Source organism: Natator depressus, chromosome 2, assembly GCF_965152275.1.
Source record: "Natator depressus isolate rNatDep1 chromosome 2, rNatDep2.hap1, whole genome shotgun sequence".
Taxonomy (NCBI): Eukaryota; Metazoa; Chordata; order Testudines; family Cheloniidae; genus Natator; species Natator depressus.
The window spans coordinates 230,706,087-230,727,370 of NC_134235.1; the positions used below are offsets into that span (position 1 = coordinate 230,706,087).

The window sequence follows — 21,284 nt, forward strand, 5'->3', positions numbered from 1 at the left end:
TTTTTCAAAAAGTTAATCCAGATTCCTAGTAGACTTAGCCCCAGAATGTACAATTGTTTTGCTATGGAAACAAGAAGAGTTTGCATCTGAATCACCATGGATGAACATTTTGCGTTCATGTTTAAATGAACTGTAACCTGTTGAAGCACAGAATTCTAGAAATGTAGGGCTGGAAGGGACCTTGAGAAGTCATCGAGTCCTGCCCTGTGTGCTGTGGCAGGACCAAGTAAACCTAAACCATCCCTGTCTGTTTTTGCAAACCTCCAGTGATGAGGATTTCACAATTATAAAAGCTAAACTGAGTGAACTATAAACTATGAAAATGAAGACAAAAATGTTTTTTACTAATTTGTTGACTATTTGAAAGACATCTAGCATAGTGATTCATCACCACATGTGCCAAAATATGAATGGCACAACACTGATGGTATTAGGAAATATGTGTATACGAAATATTGTTCTGGAAGAAACTTTAAAACAACATGAGTCTCTTTCTAAACCCAAGACCTTGGAAGATTTCCTACACCAAAACTGGTAAGATTGAGGAAGAATTCGTAACCAAAAACTTGTTATACTCATTAAATTTGTTTTAAATTAAATTATGCTTAATTGAAACACTTAAACTGTCATCTGGAATTTTGTTCGAGGTGCCCTACTTAAAGCCTCTAGTTCTGAAGTCTTTCTGTTTGTTGAACCCCAGTCTGCCAAATTCAAGTCCAAACATTTTGTGACACTGAATAGGAATTCTGCTTGAAGCATCTTGAAAGCCTAGAGGAAAACATGATTTAATATGACCGTCTTGGCTATCAAAACCAAAACACTTGGTTCCCTGTTAGCTTTCTGACTTTTTAACAGCTTTAGTTATAATTGAGAACAGGGTCTTTTAGAGTAATTAGTTTCATAGTAAAATATTGAAATATAAAAGAAGAACTACTTTTGCTTTGTATTAAAATTTACTTTATGTCTTCCTCATATTCCCCCTGTTTTTCTTAGAACTTTTTCTAAGAACTGTTTCTTCTAGCTTCTTATTTCCCTAAACTATTCTGTGAATTGTATTTTTTCTTTCCTTTTATTACTGTCTTTGGGCCTTTATTCTCATTTATACTAAGGTCTCTCTATACCACTCTGGCAGTGTAAACAAGCCAGAACGTAGATGTAGGTATGGCACATTCACAGGATAAACAGGCCTTAGACAGAAAGGGCTGATTCTCATTTATACTATCTCTTCATGTTTAATTTTTAACTACTTTTCTGTACATCCATTGTTTTCTCTTTCATAGAATCATAGAATATCAGGGTTGGAAGGGACCTCAGGAGGTCATCTAGTCCAACCCCCTGCTCAAAGCAGGACCAATCCCCAACTAAATCATCCCAGCCAGGGCTTTGTCAAGCCTGACCTTAAAATCTCTCAGGAAGGAGATTCCACCACCTCCCTAGGTAACCCATTCCAGTGCTTCACCACCCTCCTAGTGAAAAAGTTTTTCCTAATATCCAACCTAAACCTCCCCCACTGCAACTTGAGACTATTACTCCTTGTTCTGTCATCTGCCACCGCTGAGAACAGTCTGGATCCATCCTCTTTGGAACCCCCCTTTCAGGTAGTTGAAAGCAGCTATCAAATCCCCCCTAGTTTTTCTCTTCTGCAGACTAAATAATCCCAGTTCCCTCAGCCTCTCCGCATAAGTCATGTGCTCCAGCCCCCTAATCATTTTTGTTGCCCTCCGCTGGACGCTTTCCAATTTTTCTATATCCTTCTTGTAGTTTGGGGCCCAAGACTCCAGATGAGGCCTCACCAATGCCGAATAGAGGGGAATGATCACGTCCCTTGGTCTGCTGGCAATGCCCCTACTTATACAGCCCAAAATGCCATTAGCCCTCTTGGCAACAAGAGCACACTGACGCATATCCAGCTTCTCGTCCACTGTAACCCCTAGGCCCTTTTCTGCAGAACTGTTGCCTAGTCGCTCGGTCCCTAGTCTGTAGCAGTGCATGGGATTCTTCCATACTAAGTACAGGACTCTGCACTTGTCCTTGTTGTCCTTTGATTTGTCTTTTTCAGTTTGCTTGTACTTCCACTCTTTTCAGTTTTCCTTTCTGACCAGTATGAAATACCATTTCCTGTCTTTAAAAAAAAAAATTAAAACATTTCCTTTATGCATTTGAGCGCTGATCCAGCAAAACACTTAAGAAAATGCTTAAGGTAAAGCAGGCCAGTAGTAAGTGCTTTGCTGGATCAGGGGCCATGATTGCCATTTTTGTCTTCTCTATTTTGTATATAAACTCCTTTCTTTAATTCCTTTTATCTGGTCTTGTGAAATTATCTTATGTGTTTATTTCCTTCCTTTCCCTATTCACACCTTCTCTATTTTTGCAAGTGTGACTAGTCATAATGCAGAAGTGACATTTTGAGTTCACATTTTCAGCTTTGCACAAGTTCATAAGAAACTAACATTGTGGGGTTGGGAAATCATAAGAAATGAACTAGTAAAAAAGAGTTTGTATTAATATTTTTATGGAAAATTATCACCAGTTTCAGACAACCTAGTAAATATAAACACTTCTGGGATCATTCAGCTGCTAGAGCCAACTATTTCGTCAGTGGGAATTACAGAGAGGAATCCTCTTTCCTTGCCTTAATTTTGTATGCTTCTCATAGTTTTCTAAAGCACCAGTCCCCAACCTGCATTCTTAGGAACAAACTGCAGGCTAGAGAAATTCTCCCTTTAAAGAAGCCATTCACCCATAGAAAACATCATGGAGTAAACAAGACCAACACACTAGTATGTGGGTTTCTGTTTCTTGAGGGAAGAACTGAGTTTGTTAGAATAATTATCAGTGTAACCTGGTCAGTAAACAATGTTCCCTCTAATTTTTTACATCCATGTGCAGAATGAATTTTGTTATGTGCATCAATACGGAGGTGATGTATGACTGAGGTGGGGCCGAGGGGTTTGGAGTGTGAGAGGGAGCTCAGGGCTGGGGCAGAGGGTTGAGGTGTGGGAGGGGGTGAGGGCTCTGACTGGGGGTGTGGGCTCTGGGGTGGGGCTGGGGATGAGAGGTTTGGGGTATGGGAGGGTGCTCAGGGCTGGGGCATAAGGTTGGGGTGAGGACTCCGGTTGGGAGTGCGGGCTCTGGGTTGGGGCTGGGGATGAAGGGTTTGGGGTGCAGGCTTCCCTGGGGCTGCGGCGGGGAGAGAGGACTCCCCTCAGCCCTCTCTCGCCACAGCAGCCTGGGGCTGGGAGAGAGTGCCTCTCCCTACAGTGGCAGATCCAGGGCCAGGGGAGAGGCCCCTCTCCCTGCTGCATGCCTGAGTGGCCCTTGATAGCCAGCCGCACGGCTGTGCAGCTTAGAGGGAACGTCGTCAGTAAATATTAGTATCTTAATGATAATTATATCATCAGCGCCTTTCTTTTTTTTCCATCTCCACAGAGTTTAGAAGTGGAAACTGTCCAGCCTCCATCCCCCAAAGAATCTAATAAAGAATATAACTTTACAGTTGGCTTTAAAGATTTAAATGGTAAGTGATTGGAAGGATTATGTAGTGTTGCTGTGATGTGTTTGTCAGCCTTCTGCCAGTTGGAATCAGCAGCAACAAGGGCCAGGTTCTGTATCTAGGAGTCCCTCTTAACAATACAAAATAGAATCAGCTCGAGCCCCAACCCAGTAATCTGAGAAAATTTACCACCAGTCCTTGGCACCTCTAAGAGACCATACTTCCCCTCTCCCAAGCACTGAGTCTGGGTAACAAAAGAGAACTTTTAATAAAAGGAAAAGGGAACCGAGCAATAGTTTGGGAAAACCCCACAACCATGTTCAAAAGCATGCCACCATAAGCAGAATCCCAGCCCCACAGTGCATGGGGCGGTGTCCTTTGCCTCAGTTTCCCACTTTGTGGTGGGAAAGTCTGACAAACGAATGTGCCTTTAACACATCACTCCCCCATCCTCCATGCATGTGGCTGTCCTTGGTTAGCGAAGACCCAGAGTTCAGAGGTGTGGTCACAGGGGTCACCTTCTAGTCCACAAAGGGTGTGGGGGGCGTCAAGCAATGTCTCTGTGGTCGCTGTGTGCCCTTGCTGCTGGTGGTCATGTGCTGCCACTGTTGGACACTGACTGCCACTTCTGCAATGCCATGTTCTGAGGTTCCACTGCTTAACCCAGGTCTTCAGTGATTTCAGCTCTTAGTGATTTCAGGTAGCAGGAAACCTCACTGCCAGTACAGCCTCTGCATTGTGTTTCCTTTCACCACTATCCCAACACCAGGTCTAAGACCCCCTAGAGTTTCTTATCAGTGATTCAGCACTGGTAATTACTGTACAGAAACAATGCCTCTGAATAGAGTCTGATTAGCTCTGTCTCTAAACACTAGAGAGGGGAAGCTCAAAGGGTGTCTAGGACAATTTGGGTGGAGTCCATACCACCAGGTAGCATAGCAATATAATACAAATACAAGTCCCCATCACCTGTCTTTCACTGGGATTTGACATCCCTACCCACCACTTAGAGAGTAAGGTTCAGTTTAGGGTGACCTCTTCAACCAGGGCTGTCTAAGTACAGTTCTGTTGCCCTTTACTCAAACAATAAGGATAACTACGTGTCATTACTCTTGCACTAAAGTGATTTGTAACCCAACACCAGCCAAAGGTGATCATTTTGGCAAAGCAGCTCCATCATGCTGCATACCGAGGCAGAATAGGCATGTCAATGCAAACACGGTTCCTGAAGTCTTTTCCCCCAGCTCATCACTAATGCCAGGGGAGAGCTCATTCAGACATCAGTTACATCTAAAAAATACCACAACAGTGGAGGAGTAAAAAGCTAAACATCCATGATTGTCAAAAGCAACCAATGATTTTGGGTATCTCAATTTGACCTTAAAGAGGTCTGATTTTCAGAGCATGGGTATTCAGCACTTTCTGAAAGTCAGGCTTGTGAAGGTGTCTCAAGTTGGACACCAAAAATAGAAATCAGTAGTCACTTTGGGAAATCATGGCCTAATGTCTTTCATATTTAAATGTTTAATGAAACTGAAAACTAAGATTGGTAATGTTAGTCTGACAGATGGAATCCATGAAAGGAAAAGAAGACTGTGTAATGTCATTTGCGCTTGGCCCTGGTAGGGAATCTGTATTTATGGGTATCTGTCCTTTTTTCAGTAACAAAACAATATGACTAGAGCTTTGAGAATATTGGAAACTACATAGGTTAGTATATTGTTTTAATGTGTATGTCACAAAAATGTCCTAATTATTACAGTAAAGAAAGATAGGACTTGTTTAGAAGTAATTTAGGTCCCATTTCAGGAAAGTCCTTAAATACATGCTTAAATTCATCCCTGCTCAGAGATATACTTAAGTGCTTCCCTTGAATTGGGGCCCTACAGTGGGCCAGCCTGGGAGAAACTCTCAGCCAAACCCAGCTCCATTTGTAGCCATTTCTTCAAGGCCCTGCCTATTCTTCATTATACAGACAAAGGGAAATACGGAATAATAACAAAGGCAGCAGTTCTGTTCTAGACTGAGATTGTGGGGCTCTCTGACCTCCAGTAGCTGAAGGGTCAGGACCTCACCAGGCTGTGGGAGAGGCGGGTCCGCAGGGCATTTGCCATCTTGTAGCCTTCCGCTGTCTTCACAGGAAAGTATACTCTCAGTAGAGCCCTGTATATCTGCGGATGTGGATAGCTGCGGACAGAAATTGCTATCCGCTGAACCGCAGGATTCTCGCAGGAACCGCAGAGGCGAAAGGAGCAGAACATGGGGCCACCACTCCCAAAAGTCAGTGCTCTGCGCCAGCAGCTCCTCCCATGTGGCTGTACTGCCCCAGCACCACCCCTGTCCCTTCCACACAGCTGTCTGTGTGACTGCGTCTCCTGTCTGGGGTCTGTACAGCTGCACCGGAGGACAGGCCTGGGGGCGGGGCTGGAGCGGTACAGCCACACGGGAGGAACTGCCAGCACAGGGTGCTGCTGGCTCCTGAGAGCTCCCCACGTTCTGCTCCTTTCATCGCTGCAGTTCCCGGGAGAGCCCTGTGGTTCAGGGGATACTGATTTCTATCCTCAGATATCCGCATCTGTGGATATAAATTTGTATCTGTGCAGGACTCAGCTCTCTCCTGGTCCCAACCAGGCTTATGGGGCTGGAGCCCTCACGGGAATCACATCCATTCAGTAGATGCTGCTCAGTAGAGTCTGCTGATTCCCAGCACCTGACTGCTGGGCTTCCCTCCAGAACAGGGGTGGAGCTCCCTGCCCCCAGCCCTTAAAAGGGACAAACAACCCTGTTGCAAAACCACTGTACACAGACACAGCCCTCTAGTTCTTCCAGACTCACTAGCTCCTGGACTAGGTAAAACCAGACCTTTCTGTCTAATGTCTCACCACAGGATCTCTTAACTCTGGCCTACATTAAGCAATCGTAGGAGGGGGCTGTTGACTCAGCTAGAAACTCCAGTTAAAAGAATTATCTCATTTAAGTGTGTCAGAGTTGAAAACACAAAACAAATGTGGAATGTTTAGATCTGTTTTGGTAAAATATCTTAAAAGAGAAATTGCATGGTTTGAACTGTGATTGAACGGGTCCTCAGAGGCCTGCGTATTAGTTTATGTGTGGTAAGTTACTGATGCATATTGCACGACTGATATAGTATGTGGGAATGTGACTTTTCAGATATTATTTTCTTATAGCTTAAAGCCTCACAGCTTGATTTCCTCTCATTAACACTGGTTTTGCACCTGTGTAACTACATGGATTTAGTGACGTTACTCCTGTGTAAGCCCCTTGGGATTTAGGGAGCACAGTCCCTTTAAAACCTGGTCCTGAGGCAGAGGTTGTTCCAGGACGAGCAACTGCTGATTGGTCCAGAGGGAGCGCTGTGGAGAGAGGGAGAGTGATGGGGTGTGTGTGTGTACTGCGTGTCCACATACAGGCCACCAAGTGTAACTCTAGCACCCTAGTGGATAAGATGGAGTCTGCTGGCAGCTCTGGCCAACAAAAGGCGTGCGCAGGAACGCATCAGGGAAACGCCCTTCCACCCCCAAGGCACTTGTTCCAAACCCCGCCCCCCCCGGAATAAACACACACACACACATACCCCAGGATAGTACAGCTAATACGGAGAGGGAAATATTTATTTACAGAGGGATGAATGGAGAAAAACAACTGGGGGAGAAGATAGGGGGAGTGGTAAAACAGGGTTACATTCAACATGAGAACCCACGGGTCCAGTGGTACCACAGTATAAAAGGATAGACTCAGAGCAAGGTGTCTAGACTCAGAGTTCAGGAATCGTGGGCAGAGTTCCAGTCCAACAGGGAGTCCTGGGCACTCTTGGTCAACTTTGACTCCAGTAAAATTTTCCCCAAGAAATGCCTCTGTTGCCTTTGTCTGCCGCTGTCTGCAAACCCACGCAGAGTGACAACCTCCCCACTTAACTAGGTACAGCCTCCCTCCTTCTCCCAGTGCAAAGTCACAAGCTGCACTACTCATGGTCCTGTGCAACTCTGGGCAACAGAGATGCTAGGTCTGGCTCCGGTTTGTCCGTCTCAGGTGATTCCTTCCTAGCACAGTGCTTCTCCTGACTTCTGTGCTGGGATGTCCCCAGTCAGTGGTCTGTCTCTCCCAGGCTTTGGGCTGGTTCTCGGCTGCTTGGTTACATGAGGGCCTGCTGTCTGTAGGCCCTCTTGTCTGACGCTCCAGACACACACATGCCTGGGTCGCTCTCTACCCTATGGACCTTAGAGCAGCACAGCTGTACTGCTGCAGCTGTGCTGCTGTCCAGTCTCATTGTAGCCACTCTATGCCAGCAGGAGAGCGCTCTCCCATCAGCATAATTAAACCACCCCCAACGAGTGGCGGTAGCTACGTCGGTGTGAGAGCATTTCCTGCGCAGACAAAGCCTAAGATACTAATACAGTTCTTTTACCAAGGAAAGTTCCCTTCTAGTCTATCTTGGAGCATGATCAGCTTAATAATTATCCCCAAAAATACACCTGTTCCGTAGAATCCAAATGAAAGTCTCCCTCTTTAAAATTGTCCCTTTTCCCTTAACCTCTACAATTAGCATCCTCCTCTGCAATTTAGTTTTCATTGAACTGAGTGCAAACTGTTTTTCATGTCATCCACTCTCTAAAGTATTTTGTGGGGGGGCGTTTCTTAACAGAATCATTAAGTGCACTGGAGGACAATGACTTGGATGCTTTAATGGCTGATCTGGTAGCAGACCTAAGTGAAGTTGAACAGAAGACATTACAAGCACAGAAAACTTCTCACTACCCACAAAGTGCAGTCACTCAGCCTTCAACAGGTGTTTGTGCTGCTGCTTCTTCTGGTTATAAATCAAATGTCCCTGTTACTACCACTGAATGTTTTGAGGATGACTTGCCCCCTCCACCTCCAGATCCTGATTTCAACCTCCCACTACCACCGCCTCCTCCTGAACCACTCACTCAGGTAAGCACTGAAGGAACCTTGTACCAAACATCCCCATACCTTGTGCTGTAATTGTGTAGCGGCTGTTTGAGTAGGAATGAGGAAGAATAGCCATCAATGAACTTAAATGTTAGCAGTAAAACAACCATAAACTGTTGAATGTTAGATGCCCATTACAGAGCAGGCAATAACAATAGCCATGGTCCATTCCAACTTGGCATGAAATAGCCTACAATGACACTGTTCATAATTGAATACACGTTAGTACAATTTAGGAAAGTTTTGATAGCTGCTATATAGAGGCAAAGGTCACCTTTGGGACCTGCAAAGCCTGTGGCCATGATCGCATTCTGGCTTGTAAAGGAGAATCTCAGTGTTTCTGGGAGCTCATTGATCAGACACACAGGCAGTTAGAGGGATAGAACTGACTTGCAATTGCTGTGTGGGGAGATAGGCACGCTGTCTGAAGAATGAAAGCTGTAAACATGTGGGAGGACCTTCACTCTTTGCTTTTCTCTACCTCAAAGATGGTTACTTGTTTTAAAATTACTTTTGAATTTTGGAGTAATTTCAGTGTGTGTGAAAGGCAGCAGCCAGCTAGCTTTGAAAACTGAACTCCTTTATTTAAAATACATAAACAAATACAGAAGATGCACTATTAGGACAAGCTTCACTTGCTGACCTACAAACATACCTCCATCCTATTTTGGGGAGACCATTGCTTGAGCAGACTCCACGTTCACTGATGACCTGATCCAAAGGCAATTGAAGTCAGTGCATGATAGTCCATCCACTTCCGTGGGTTTTTGGATCGGGCTCTAATTCTTTGGTTTGAGATCCCCAATGATAGCTTCCCTGTGGATAATCCTCCACTGTGGAACATCCTAAGGTATTCATGGCTGGAAGAGAAAATAAGATCTTTGGGCCACAACAGCAGAGGCTTGGACTTAACAGGAATTCTTTAGGGAATGTGTCACTGGATCTACTCACCACTAGGGCACCTCCTCCTGTAGGGATTAGCTCCTTCCAGGTCCAACACCCCCTTCTGCCACTCATTAATGCTCCCTGGCGCCTCTTTCCCTGTGACCCTCTCTTCATGACTTGCCCCTCTGACGCAGTCACTGTAGTCCTCTCCTTCTGGGGTATCAGCAGTCTTCTGCTCTACTGCTTAGTCTGCCCCACTTCCCCCAGTGGCTGATAGGGGGACCTAGGCCCACCCTCTACTCTAGGTTCCAGTCCAGGGACCCTATGTGCAGAAACTTTGGTCTGTTTTCCCTCGGACCCTGTTACTCTTTCCTTGGATTCCTTCCTTCAGCTTCTGGCTCCCCCCTCTCCGGGAATAACAGCAGACTACTTAGCTCTTAAGCCTCAAATCCACCCCACCCTACTCCCAGGAGTCACAGCAACCTACTTCCTCTGCAGTCCCTTTCTGCTGCCAACTTCCTGGCTTTATACCAGCCCCACCTGTTCCTTCTCCACTGGGCTCCATCATCAATCAGCCTTTCAATCCCTAGCTCCCCCCAGGTACAGTCTATCAGGTTAATTAACTTAATTTAATCTGTTCTGCCTTGTGTGGGATGAACACCCCATCACAGAAGGATGCAAGACATTTCCTTCACCCTCTTCTTTCCCCAAATGAAAAGAGTTCCTATGAGATTGTGTGCTAGGTCAGATCTCCAGCCACTGTTCCCAGTAATCTCCAACGCTCTGCAAGCAAATGGGGATGATAGTCTAAAGGAATCTAAGCACAGTTACGTCCTTAATTGGCCTCCTGGTCACAGATGCAGCTGCACAAAAACACTGCCTGCCTCCCCAGACCTAGCTGAAGTTCAGAGTGCTCCCGTTATGTGAGATGCTGCAAACATCTTGATATGCTCCTAATTGCGAGGCTTGCTGTCCACATGCAATATTGTCATATATTGCTATTAACTGAATGGCAGTGTCAATACCAGAGGGAAACACTGCACAAAAGGAATGGGAAAGAATTGATTAAACATGGATGTTTGCTTTACTGTCTTAGTCAGTGAGTATTTTCTTTGAGATGATCTAGCATGTTCAGTAGTGCACTAGGACAGAAACTGCCTCCCAATGTTTTCTGATTGGAAGCTGGATTTGGCTCCAGTTGTCATAGCAAGTAAACATCCACCCCTTCAGAAAGAAGTCATGGAGGTAGGAAAAGATCACCAGTGACTTCAAATTAGAGACTCTTCCTTGAGGGCAAGGAGAAGGGGGAAAACTGAAGAGAGGCAGCCCTGAATTTGGGGAATTGGCAGAGGATCTTGAGGGAAACCGAGGTCTCAGTGTTGCATTAGTAGCCCATCATGATCTCAGAATTCACAGGTGGTCACTAACCTAAGTGTAGCCCCTTATAAAGATACATTACAATAATCTACTTGCGAGGTGACGAAGGCATGGAGAACTGTTGGAAGGTCCATGTTGGAGAGAAACAGTCCCAATCTTTATATCACCCATAAAGGAAAACAGGCACTTCTAGCTGTTACAGTGACTTGGGATTCAAATTGTGCATGACGTGGTTGCAAACAAGGTGGTCGATATGATCCTGGAATTGCATGTTCTCTGAGCCCTAAAAGGCATAAATTGAGAGGCAGTGAGTTTGCTATTCCATGCTACTGTCCACAATACTGTGTCATTCAGCAGCCAGACTGCCTCCCGAGGTGCAATCACCTTTTTCTTTGTACAAGTTCAGTTCAGACCTTACTGCCACACCTACTGTATGTTAGTTATCTCCATGAGAGCATAGGGGAGACCTGTCTCCATGTTCTACAGCAATCTGTGAGGCATTGCCCAAATCATCTCACTATCCTGTAAGAGATCCATGGCTGGGCAACAGAGAGCCTTTGTCTTGTGAATCAGAATTAAGTTTGGGGCAAACGGGGGCTAAGCCATCAGTGTCCATTGATTTCCTGTAGCTGGCACCTGCGCCAATGAAGTTTCCCTTGATAGGCCTTGTGATGTTGGTATAAATAACTATGAACAGGTATTTGCATGTAAACATGGCACTTTGTTAATTTATTTAACAGAAAGCTTACTGAATATCTTGCTGTTATTTCAGGAAGATCTAGAGGCACAAGCAAAAGCCGACAAGATTAAACTTGCATTGGAAAAACTGAAGGAAGCGAAGGTTAAAAAGGTAGGACTTAAAATATTGAAATTCTAACTTAACATACAATTGAGTGTGTGTGTATATGTATGTATGTCAGAGTTCATTGTAATACATTGTTTATAATGTTAGTCTTCATATCCTTCCTTTATTTTTTGTACATTTTAAAATGTACATTTAGCACTATCTCGTATTCGTACTTTACGTCATGTACCAGAGAAACAATATTCTATCACTCTACCTCTGAAAGCACTGAGAAAGGTTTTAATTCTTAGTTCCATTATCTGAACAAAGCCCATATCCTTATAATCTGTTTTAAGGAATTGGAACCTATGACCAAATATTATTCAATCACCCTAAGCTGATACCAAAAATTTTAACCTGTACTTTTCCAAAGCAGTGTGTATGGATTTCGCCAGATCGCTCCAATGGAGTTGCATTGCTAAATCCCCTAATGGCACTTTGAGATATAGGCAGTACAGTAAGGGGCTGACCCTCAGGAGCACCTAGAATTCCAGTTGAACTCAACAGGAGCTGCAGTTGTTCAGCTTTGTACCCTTACAATCCAGTTTGAGTAAGGCATGAGGGGAGGAGGCTGCCAGAGACCAGAGCCTATAGGGCCTCTGGACACATGGTGCAGGTCTCCTATGAATTTTGGGGTGTCTAAATTGAAACAATTCCCACAGACATGCACACGCTCTCCCCAGAGGACATATTAAGGGAAATCTCTGCTCATAATCGCTGTCCATATTATCCCTTTTACGTGCATAACAAGTGATGTCCTTTTGGGCAAACAATTTATTTTGCATCTTTTGTTTTTTGAAAGATATTAAATATTTAAAGTCAGAGTATTTTAGAAGTTAGACTCTGATGGTCTTCCTGTTGCTAAATACCGTCTGTGCTGTAATTAGTGTCATACTATGAAGTTTAAGGAAAATTAAAACAAAATTAGAGAGAGAGAATCTTCTTTCACTTCTAAAAAGAGGCTGTTAAACACCATGTGGCATAGAGCTGTGAAAATGGTGTAAAGCACTGCAGGCATATTTGTGAGCAGTCAAAGAACTGGAACCAGACATTACTTTCCCTTGTTTCCTAAACGTGTTTTAGATTATGCATGTCCAACATACTTTCTGCATATTCTCCACCACAGCTGGGCTCCTTATTTTAGAAAAAACATTTTGGGGTTTGAAATCAGAGCAAACACACAGTTTAGCTTTTTGATGTGCTTTTCTTTTCCAAGGCCAGGTGGGTGAGGTAATATTTTTTTATTGGACCAACTTGTGTCAGTGAAAGAGGCAAGCTTTCAAGCTTACACAGAGCTCTTTTCCAAGTCCTTTTTTTCAAAAGTCTGTATGGACTTTTCCTGGTTGCTGTTAGTTCTGTGGTATTACCTCTGCTTTAGTAGAGATTTGCTCTGCTGCAGAGTCTTGTATGCAAACATTTTAAAATGAGTATTTACTAAAGCTACAGCATTGGGAGAAGTTCTCCCAATTTTTCAACATATGGTTCCCGGCAGGGAATTGTTCTGCTGTTTCCAGTGCAAGTGGATGACCTGACTGTTCTTCTTACTGTGTATTCGCAGTTCTCTGACTTTTATATTTTAGCAATTTTTTAATCTTTTCCCCCTCACAATAAACATGCATATTGTTTCTGTCATTTAAAGAGTGCTTCAAGAGGAATAATGAACTCTTTTGATTTCTGCAGTCAATCACTGTAAGTGATGATCTGTCTATTGCAGTCTTGTACTAGTATCCACCATTGCAGCACATGAACCCAGGTTAGCTGATTGGCATAGCAAGGTTTCTTCCATTCTTTTCCTAATTTAAGTCTAAAACATCCAAGTCAATATTCTTCTTCGAGTAGATGGAGCCATGTATTCCAATTTGGTGTGTGTCACCCCAGCACGCCGGAGCCAGAGAATTTTGCCCATAGAGGGCCGATGCGTACATCTCACGATTGTAGCCCCTCTTTTGGCTATATGAGGTGATGCTGCCCCGATTCTCTTCAGTTCCTCTAAATATAGTCTGTCGTGTGTGGGGGCCATCCCCAACAATGATCCCCACACATGATGTTGGCTGTGTCTAGGCGAAGCCCACGTCAAGGAGTGATGTTCTATTTGCAGATTGTTGACCAAATGGGTGCAGGTGGTGAGGGATCTTCGTCTGAAGCGGCACCTGCTCGAACAGGCTATGTGGCCTGCTTCAGCACGAAGGTCCTCATGAGATCGGAGATCGCCAGCGGTTTCTGAGAGTGCTGCTGCTTCACATCCTGGAGCTGGCGTCTCTTTGAAGAGATGAAGGAGTCATTCTCCATCAGGTGCACTGAGGAAAGGCCACTCCAGGTCATGTGGGGACTGATCCTCCAGAAGACATGTGGATCAGCATGGGGTAAATGTTGGTGCATGGGATGGAACAGGTCCCGGTCAACCACTCCGTGGTACCTCATAAGGAGGTCAGAGACCCTGTACTGTTAACTCTGGTTCTGACCCTGGGGCATCCATTGAGTTTGGTGCCGATGAGGGCAATGCCAGCACCGGTTGATTCCACACTGGTAGCATTTGAGGCGGCAACAGACCTTTTCTGCCTTTCTGTCCTGGCCTTGCCCTTGGTCCAGGACTTTTCCAAGGCTTCGTGTTTTATAGCCCTGGTGGCTGGACAGGCTCCTGAACCTGTGAATGTTGGCACTCTAACTGGATGTGTCCCTTCCACAGTGAGTGGAAGTGGAGCTGGTGCCAAGCTCAGTGCACTGGAAAAGTCTTCAGCATCCCTGCAACCTGCACCGCCAATGTTACCATGGCACCGTCAATTACTTCGGTACCACTGCTGACTTGGTGTAAGGATCTGGGGACTAGACCCTGGGTCCGCAGAGTCTGGAACAGTTGATATTCCCACTGGGAGGCCATGCAGAGGCACAGCCAGGGAGCACCGTGGGGAGTAGGTCCTGCAGGAAGTGCTGCCCAAGAAACCCAGAGTCACAGTACCCTGCAGCCCTCTGATTGGCCAAACACCCTCTTTAACCCTAATGGTTGCCCCAGGAAGTTGCCTGGGCAATCACACAGACTGCAATTTGTTGCAACACCAGGCTTTGTTTGATCTCTGGTCTTCGACTCCAACCTGACTCTGACTCACGTGATTCCTCGAACTCCTGCTCGGCAACTACTGTCCCTGGTGGGCAGACCTCAGCCCAGTTGTGACCAGTAGGCAAGACTGCCTACGCCCCAGTCCCTTACACTTCAGGATCAACACTGGTGCCGTTACCAGATGTGATGGGTTCGGTCACAAAAACCCCCTTGGGACTGTCACCTGTTGTGCTGAAATTACCTCTGAGCCCGTTTTCCCTGATGGCTTGGGACTCCAGAACCCTGCCTTGTTGAGCCAGACACACTAGCCTGCTGCAACACAGACCCAGGTCTGAACCACGCCCCCAAAGCTCCAGGCTTTAACCGAAAACCACTTAGCAGGTTACCTATCTCCAGCACCCAGTTCCCAATTGGATCCAAACCCCAAATAAATCTGTTTTACTCTGTATAAAGCTTATACAGGGTCAACTCATAAATTGTCCACCCTCTATAACACTGATAGAGAGCTATGCACAGCTGTTTGCTCCCCCAGGTATTAATCACTAACTCTGGGTTCAATAATAAGCAAAAGTGATTTTATTAAATATAAAAAGTAGGATTTAAGTGGTTCCAAATAATAACAGACTGAACAAAGTAAGTTACCAAGCAAAATAAAACAAAACACTCAAGTCTAAGCCTAATACATTTAAGAAACTGAATACAGGTAAATCTCACCCCCAGAGACATTCCAATAAGCTTCTTTCACAGACTAGACTCCATCTTAGTCTGGGCCCAATCCTTTCCCCTGGTACAGTCCTTGTTCCAGCTCAGGTGGTAACTAGGGGATTTCCCATGGCTAGAACCCCCTTTGTTCTGTTCCACCCCCTTTTATATCTTTGGCACAAAGCCAGAATCTTTTGTCTCTCTGGGTCTCCACCCCTCCTTCTAAAAGGAAAAGCACTAGGTTTAAGATGGATTTCAGTATCATGTGACATGTTCACATGTCCTGTGAGACCCCAAGCCTCTATTCTTCCTCGGCTGATTCACAGGAACAAGGGAAGGCTGCAAGTAAACAGAGCCATTTACAACCAATTGTCCTAGTTAATGGAAGCCATCAAGATTCTAAGCCACCGTTAATGGCCCACACTTTGCATAATTACAGTAGGACCTCAGAGTAATACTTCATATTTCTAGTTTTAGATATAAGAATGATACATTCATACGAATAGGATGAACACACTCAGTAGATTATAAGCTTTGTAATGATACCTTACAAGAGACCTTTTGCATAAAGCATATTCCAGTTGCATCATTTACACTCATAAGCATATTTCTATAAAACATATGGAGTATGTCACACCAGAAACAACGAAGGAGTACTCGGTGCAGCCAGTACCATTTCCGCCGTCAGCACGAGCTGCCTTGTCATTCTGGGCTATGGACAAGTCAGAACAGTTGGTCGCACCCTCAGAGCTAGCTCCACCTTTATCCCTGGAAGCCTGGGGCTCTTAGATCCCAACCTCGATGCCATTTTCCTCTCATTCTCCATCACCTGACCTGCATCAGGGAGCATTCATGGAGTGCTATGGGTACCAGGATTGGCGCTTGTCTCTCCATCAGGGTGGGAGCCCTTGACTTGGCACCTAGTGGTCACCAATGCACTATCCATAACAGTGGCCTCCATGGAATCCATGGGATGCTCCTCATCTCACTCTCTAAGCGAGATCTCCAGGCACATCTGTGGTGGTGACCATTGATCTGCTACAGGCCCAGGCACTGGGGAGCCTTCCCCTTGCAGCACCTCCAGAGTCATCCCATCCAGGTCAGTCAGTCCAGGAGCAGAATCCAGCTCTGGCGCAATTAACTGCTTCATCTTCGTCCCCGGATGATTCCATGCTGCCTGGCTCTTCCTCCCCTTTGGTTCCAGAGGATTTCAAGGCATACCAGGACTTTTTGTGGCACATGACTGTTTCCTCTAGGTATCCAAGCAGAGTTCCTGCAGAAGAACAACCACAAATTACTGGATATCCTGCAGCCATCTGCCCTTGGGAGAATCATCTTCCCTGTTAATGATGATATAATGTCCTGGGTCTTGAACTCAGGCCTGGGAGTCTCCAGACAGCTGCCACATCCTGGCCTTCACCCAATGGCTACTTAAACCTGGTGGGCTGAGAAGCTACTAGCCCCAGCCAAGGCACCACCCATGGGAGTTCTGATTGGAGAATCGCCCAGCTCAGCTGATTGGTCCAAATATGCTATTTAAGCCAGGAGGAGGAATAGGTGTTTTCCTGTTGTGGCTGCATTGGACCCTGCTTCTGCCTGCCTCTTGCACCCAACCCCATTCCTGTTTCCTGCTTTGCTCCTGGCTCCCTCCTTACCCCTGCCTTCACTCCTTTTTCCACCATGCTCCTGTTCTGTGCTTGATCCTTGCCTCTCCTCCTGCCCTTACACCTCACCTCTGATCCTCAGCTACCAGTCCTGGCTCTGACCATGGCTTCTGACTGTGACTCTGGCTTGATCCCTGATGGCTCTGGTGCTGACCCTTGGCTTCGTTCCCTAAACTGGATTCCTGCTCTGCCCACTTGACCTGACTCCTGCTCTGACTACTAGGCAAGACTGCCTACATCTCGATCTCTGATGGCTGTACTCCTTGAGCCTGCTGGAGCACACTGGCTTTGGTACCCCTTGCAGCAAAGTGCATGGAGACATGCTCCTTCATTCTAGTGCAGGGATTTGAGAGCTTTTACTTCCATACATCCACAAATTCCCTAGTTGTAACCTCAGTGAACAATAGAGCCCAGCAGGGCAGGTTTAAGTCCACTACCAAGGATAAGGACACTGAATGAATGGATCTTATGGGTAGGAAAATTTCTAGCCTTCTATCTGGACAGGACTAAACAGTTTTGTGCTTTGCCTCACTTCACCTCATATGCAGATCGTATGACCATGTCAAATGCTCTCTTCACAGACAATCTTTAAATGGATGAAATCCTTTATCAGGACTGCTTATGAGATAGCTTTGGCTATGCCCCCCCTCAGCAGGCGCGAGCTCGTTCTATGAGAGCGCAAGCAACAGCAGTAGCGTTCCTCAGTGACATCTCAATGCTGGACATCAGCAGGGCTGCTACATGGTTGTCCGTACATACGTTTATGACCCAGTATGTCATTACCGCATCTTCCAAGGTGGATGCAAGTTTTGGCAGAGCGGTCCTGCCATGCTTGTTTGGGTAGTCTCTGAGCCCTGTCTCCTGGGTGTTAGTCACCTAAGTGGAATACATGGCTGCATCTTCTTAAACAAGAAGCAGTGGTTACTTACTGTACCTGGTTCTTCAAGATGCGATACAGATGTGTCTTCCACAACCCACTCTCCATCCTCTCTGCATCAAAGTCTAGTCTGTGGGTGTTTGGTGTGAAGGAAGTGACCGGGTGGCACAACCTCTCACATCGAGGTGGCACAACCGCTCATAGCCAGGGAAGGGGCTATGGCAATGCGGCATGAACACCGCTTCTCTATGGGTACTGCTGGGCAAAATCCGTGGACTCCGGCATGCTGGGCATGCACACACCCAAGTGGAATACGCATCTTCATCGTATCTTGAAGAATTACAATTACATAAGTAACTGTTTCTTTCTAGTCTTCATTAAGGGCACTTTGTACTTGGCTATTCTGCCTAGCATTTTCCTTCATTGTACTAGACTTCAGAGAGGCAGAGTTGAAATTCTGCGATCTCTCTGTGTACCATTTCACCTTTCCTTGAGTTACGCCCAATACAAAGTTTAATTTTCTTTTTTTACAACAGATCTTTTTCTTTGGTGCCAACAGAATGTACAAGCTCCCAAGATATATTATTCTCCCAGTTCAGTGTAGTACGTGGTGCCTTTTGAATCTGTAATAACCTTCAGCCTTAATCTTTCTTATCTGTTTTAGCAGGTTCTTGACCAGCCTAGCTTTTTATTCTCTGCTGAAATTAACTGACTTTATATGACTCTGTACTCAGCTTGTTGTCAAGGTGCACATGAATGATAACAGTACTAAGTCCCTGATGGTGGATGAACGGCAGGTGGCACGAGATGTTTTAGACAACCTCTTTGAGAAAACCCACTGTGATTGCAAGGTGGATTGGTGTCTGTATGAAATATACCCAGAACTACAAATTGGTAAGTTTCATAGGGCAAAGAGCCTATCTGGGCTTATGGTATGTTTGTTCTATGGTACTGATAATTATTAAAAGTGAGACTATACTTCTAAGTTTTCCCTGCTCCCAGTATCCATTTATGGGCTCTCTCTCTGTGTTGGAGGCATCACTGTTGAAGCAGTCTGTCTGAATTGTAGGAATGCCATCACTCCCTGCTGTCAAAGTGATGCAGAAAGTACCAGTCCACCCAGTAGGTGGAACTTTGTGGTGTGGTGATGTACTGAGCCTCTGTCACTCTGGGGGAATGTGTCTCCCACACCTCAGTGCAGCAGACCATGGAGACTCCCTGTTAACGGCCATTTTCATTATTCAGATTTTACACACACACAAAATGAACCAGTTGAATGATTATACAAAAAAACCAGCTCAAGTCTTAGATGAGAGAGTACAGTGGTGGAGTGCTGTTGGCCAGAGCGATCTCGCTTGGGCCAGCTAGTGCTGTAATTAAGCAAACATTTCTGAGCAGCATGTCAGTCGTTTCTGATATGCTTCACCTGTGGCTGCTTTTTTAAGTACAGATCACGTACGCTATAGAGTTCCTTTTCTTCAGTAGGGCTGCCACTCAGCTGGTGGTGCCTCATGACCCAAAGAGTAACGTGCCTGCTTCGGCTGACCTCAGAGCCCCTAGGGAACAGCTAGGTAAGAATTCACACAAATGGGTACAATTTAATCAATGTGGTTTCAAAGAGGCCTCGAGGCCTGAATGGGATGGAAGGTTCTTTCCCTCTGGACTATCACAAATGTCTGTCTCTGGGCCATGCTCAAAATGTATTAATGAAGAAAGAAATGCTGCCATGACCTTCTCCCAATGTGGCAGTGCCCTGGAGAAATTGCAAACTGAAAATGGCCTTTAGAACGATAAATGTATAAACTCACCTAGCCATAATAAGCCAACGCAGATTTGAAAATGTATTAAGAAAGTTAACATCAACCTCATGTACTAAAAAAGTCCCAGGAATAATCCTTCTACACTATAAATCAGATGTGGTGAATGGTTAGAAAAGAGTCTGGGTGCCTCTGAACATGGAGATATTCATCTACTGTTGGGAGTGGCAGATAAAGTAATTGCCTATCCACTCTTTCTACCCCATTAAGATGATACATGAAGGAATATTGCCATCTTCTCCTGTACCTGCTTATCTTAACTAGAGAGAGACTGGAAATGGCACAAGAAATGTCACAGATGTCACTTTGAATAATTTTAGAGTGTTTCCTTGCTTTGGGAAATTGCTGTCTCTGGTCTGGTCTGACCTGGATAGAAATCCCTGAACACTGAATGGCAGCATAGGGCCAAATTCTTTCCTGAACCACTATAACCATTGGACCATGGTGTTTACCTGTGTGTTTATATGATCTGAAATGCCATTTTGAATCCCCTGCCTTATAGCCAGAGGCAGAGGATATTGGGGAAAACACAGGGAAAGAAATTAGGATTGGTGTTCAGACATTTTAAAGAAATAGAAATTATTTGTTGTATAGTAGGAATTAGAAGTCCCAGCTGTATTTAGAGCCCCATCATTTTTGGCATTGTACTAACGTAAAAAGAGACTGTCCCAGCCCCTGCACATAAGTTCTTACCATCTAAGTAGAAGGATAGAAACTGTCAGGGGAAATGACTTGCCCAAGGTCAGTGGCAAAGGCAGGAATAGTACTGAAGTCTCTTGAATCTCACTGCACTGCCCTATCTTCTGGACCAAGTGAGCTGGATATGAAGTTTAATCATTTGTAGAAGGGTATTTTGGGTTGGGTGGAGCAGTATGTGTCAGGAGGTCTTCTGTTTCCCCTGGTGTGAAATATACTGTAGCAGAAAGAGGTTTCGTTAATTCTCTTCAAATGTTTTAAAATGCAGTCTGCTGTTTATTCCCCCTTGTACATTTGTTCACAGGATTAAAATAGTACCATTAACATTCTGATTAAGCAGACTTACTGGACTACAATAGACTTTCATCAGAAAATGACACTTCATTGAACCCAAAATGCTTCACAGAAAGATCTCGAGTTCAGTAAACTCGCAGTGAACCAGGCAGGTTCCCATAACCTGCCAGCTTGCCCAGCTTCCAACAAGCCCATCTTCCAGGGTGCAGTGCTCTGGGGCAGCCCTGCCATGCCAGGCTAGGATCCCTGCCGTGGAGCCAGAAGCCAGCCCTGGGATGAACCCTGGCTTCAACTGAGGCTCAGCTTACAGCTCCACAGGCAGCCTGGAAGCCTGGGGAGAGGTTCCCAGGGTCTGCAGCTCTGGGGCAGCCCTGCCCTGTGGACTGCCTGGGATCAGGGACTCCAGGGCTCAAGACTCCTGACCCAGCTGGCTCCCCAGGAAGCCAACAGGGCTGGGAGTCTGGAAGCTGGGGGGTCCCCAGCCCAGAGCAGTCTGCATGGTGGGGCGGCCCTGGAGCCAGAGCCCTGGGAGACCTGGCAGCTGCTGAGTAAAAATGATATTCTGGTAAGTTTCACACTGCTATTTTCATTCAGCAGCTGTCAGGTTCT

The 21,284-nt window shown here is 45.5% G+C and overlaps 1 protein-coding gene across 1 annotated transcript in view; it reads left to right on the plus strand.

The window, feature by feature from the left end:
• The window catches only part of APBB1IP (amyloid beta precursor protein binding family B member 1 interacting protein), a 99,621-nt gene that overhangs the window by 37,746 nt on the left and 40,591 nt on the right, over positions 1-21,284 (plus strand). Inside the window, exons 3-6 of the mRNA XM_074946112.1 lie at positions 3,430-3,517; positions 8,157-8,446; positions 11,499-11,576; positions 18,603-18,762. Coding sequence (XP_074802213.1) covers positions 3,430-3,517; positions 8,157-8,446; positions 11,499-11,576; positions 18,603-18,762 — 616 coding nt within the window. The remainder of the gene's footprint in view (positions 1-3,429; positions 3,518-8,156; positions 8,447-11,498; positions 11,577-18,602; positions 18,763-21,284) is intronic.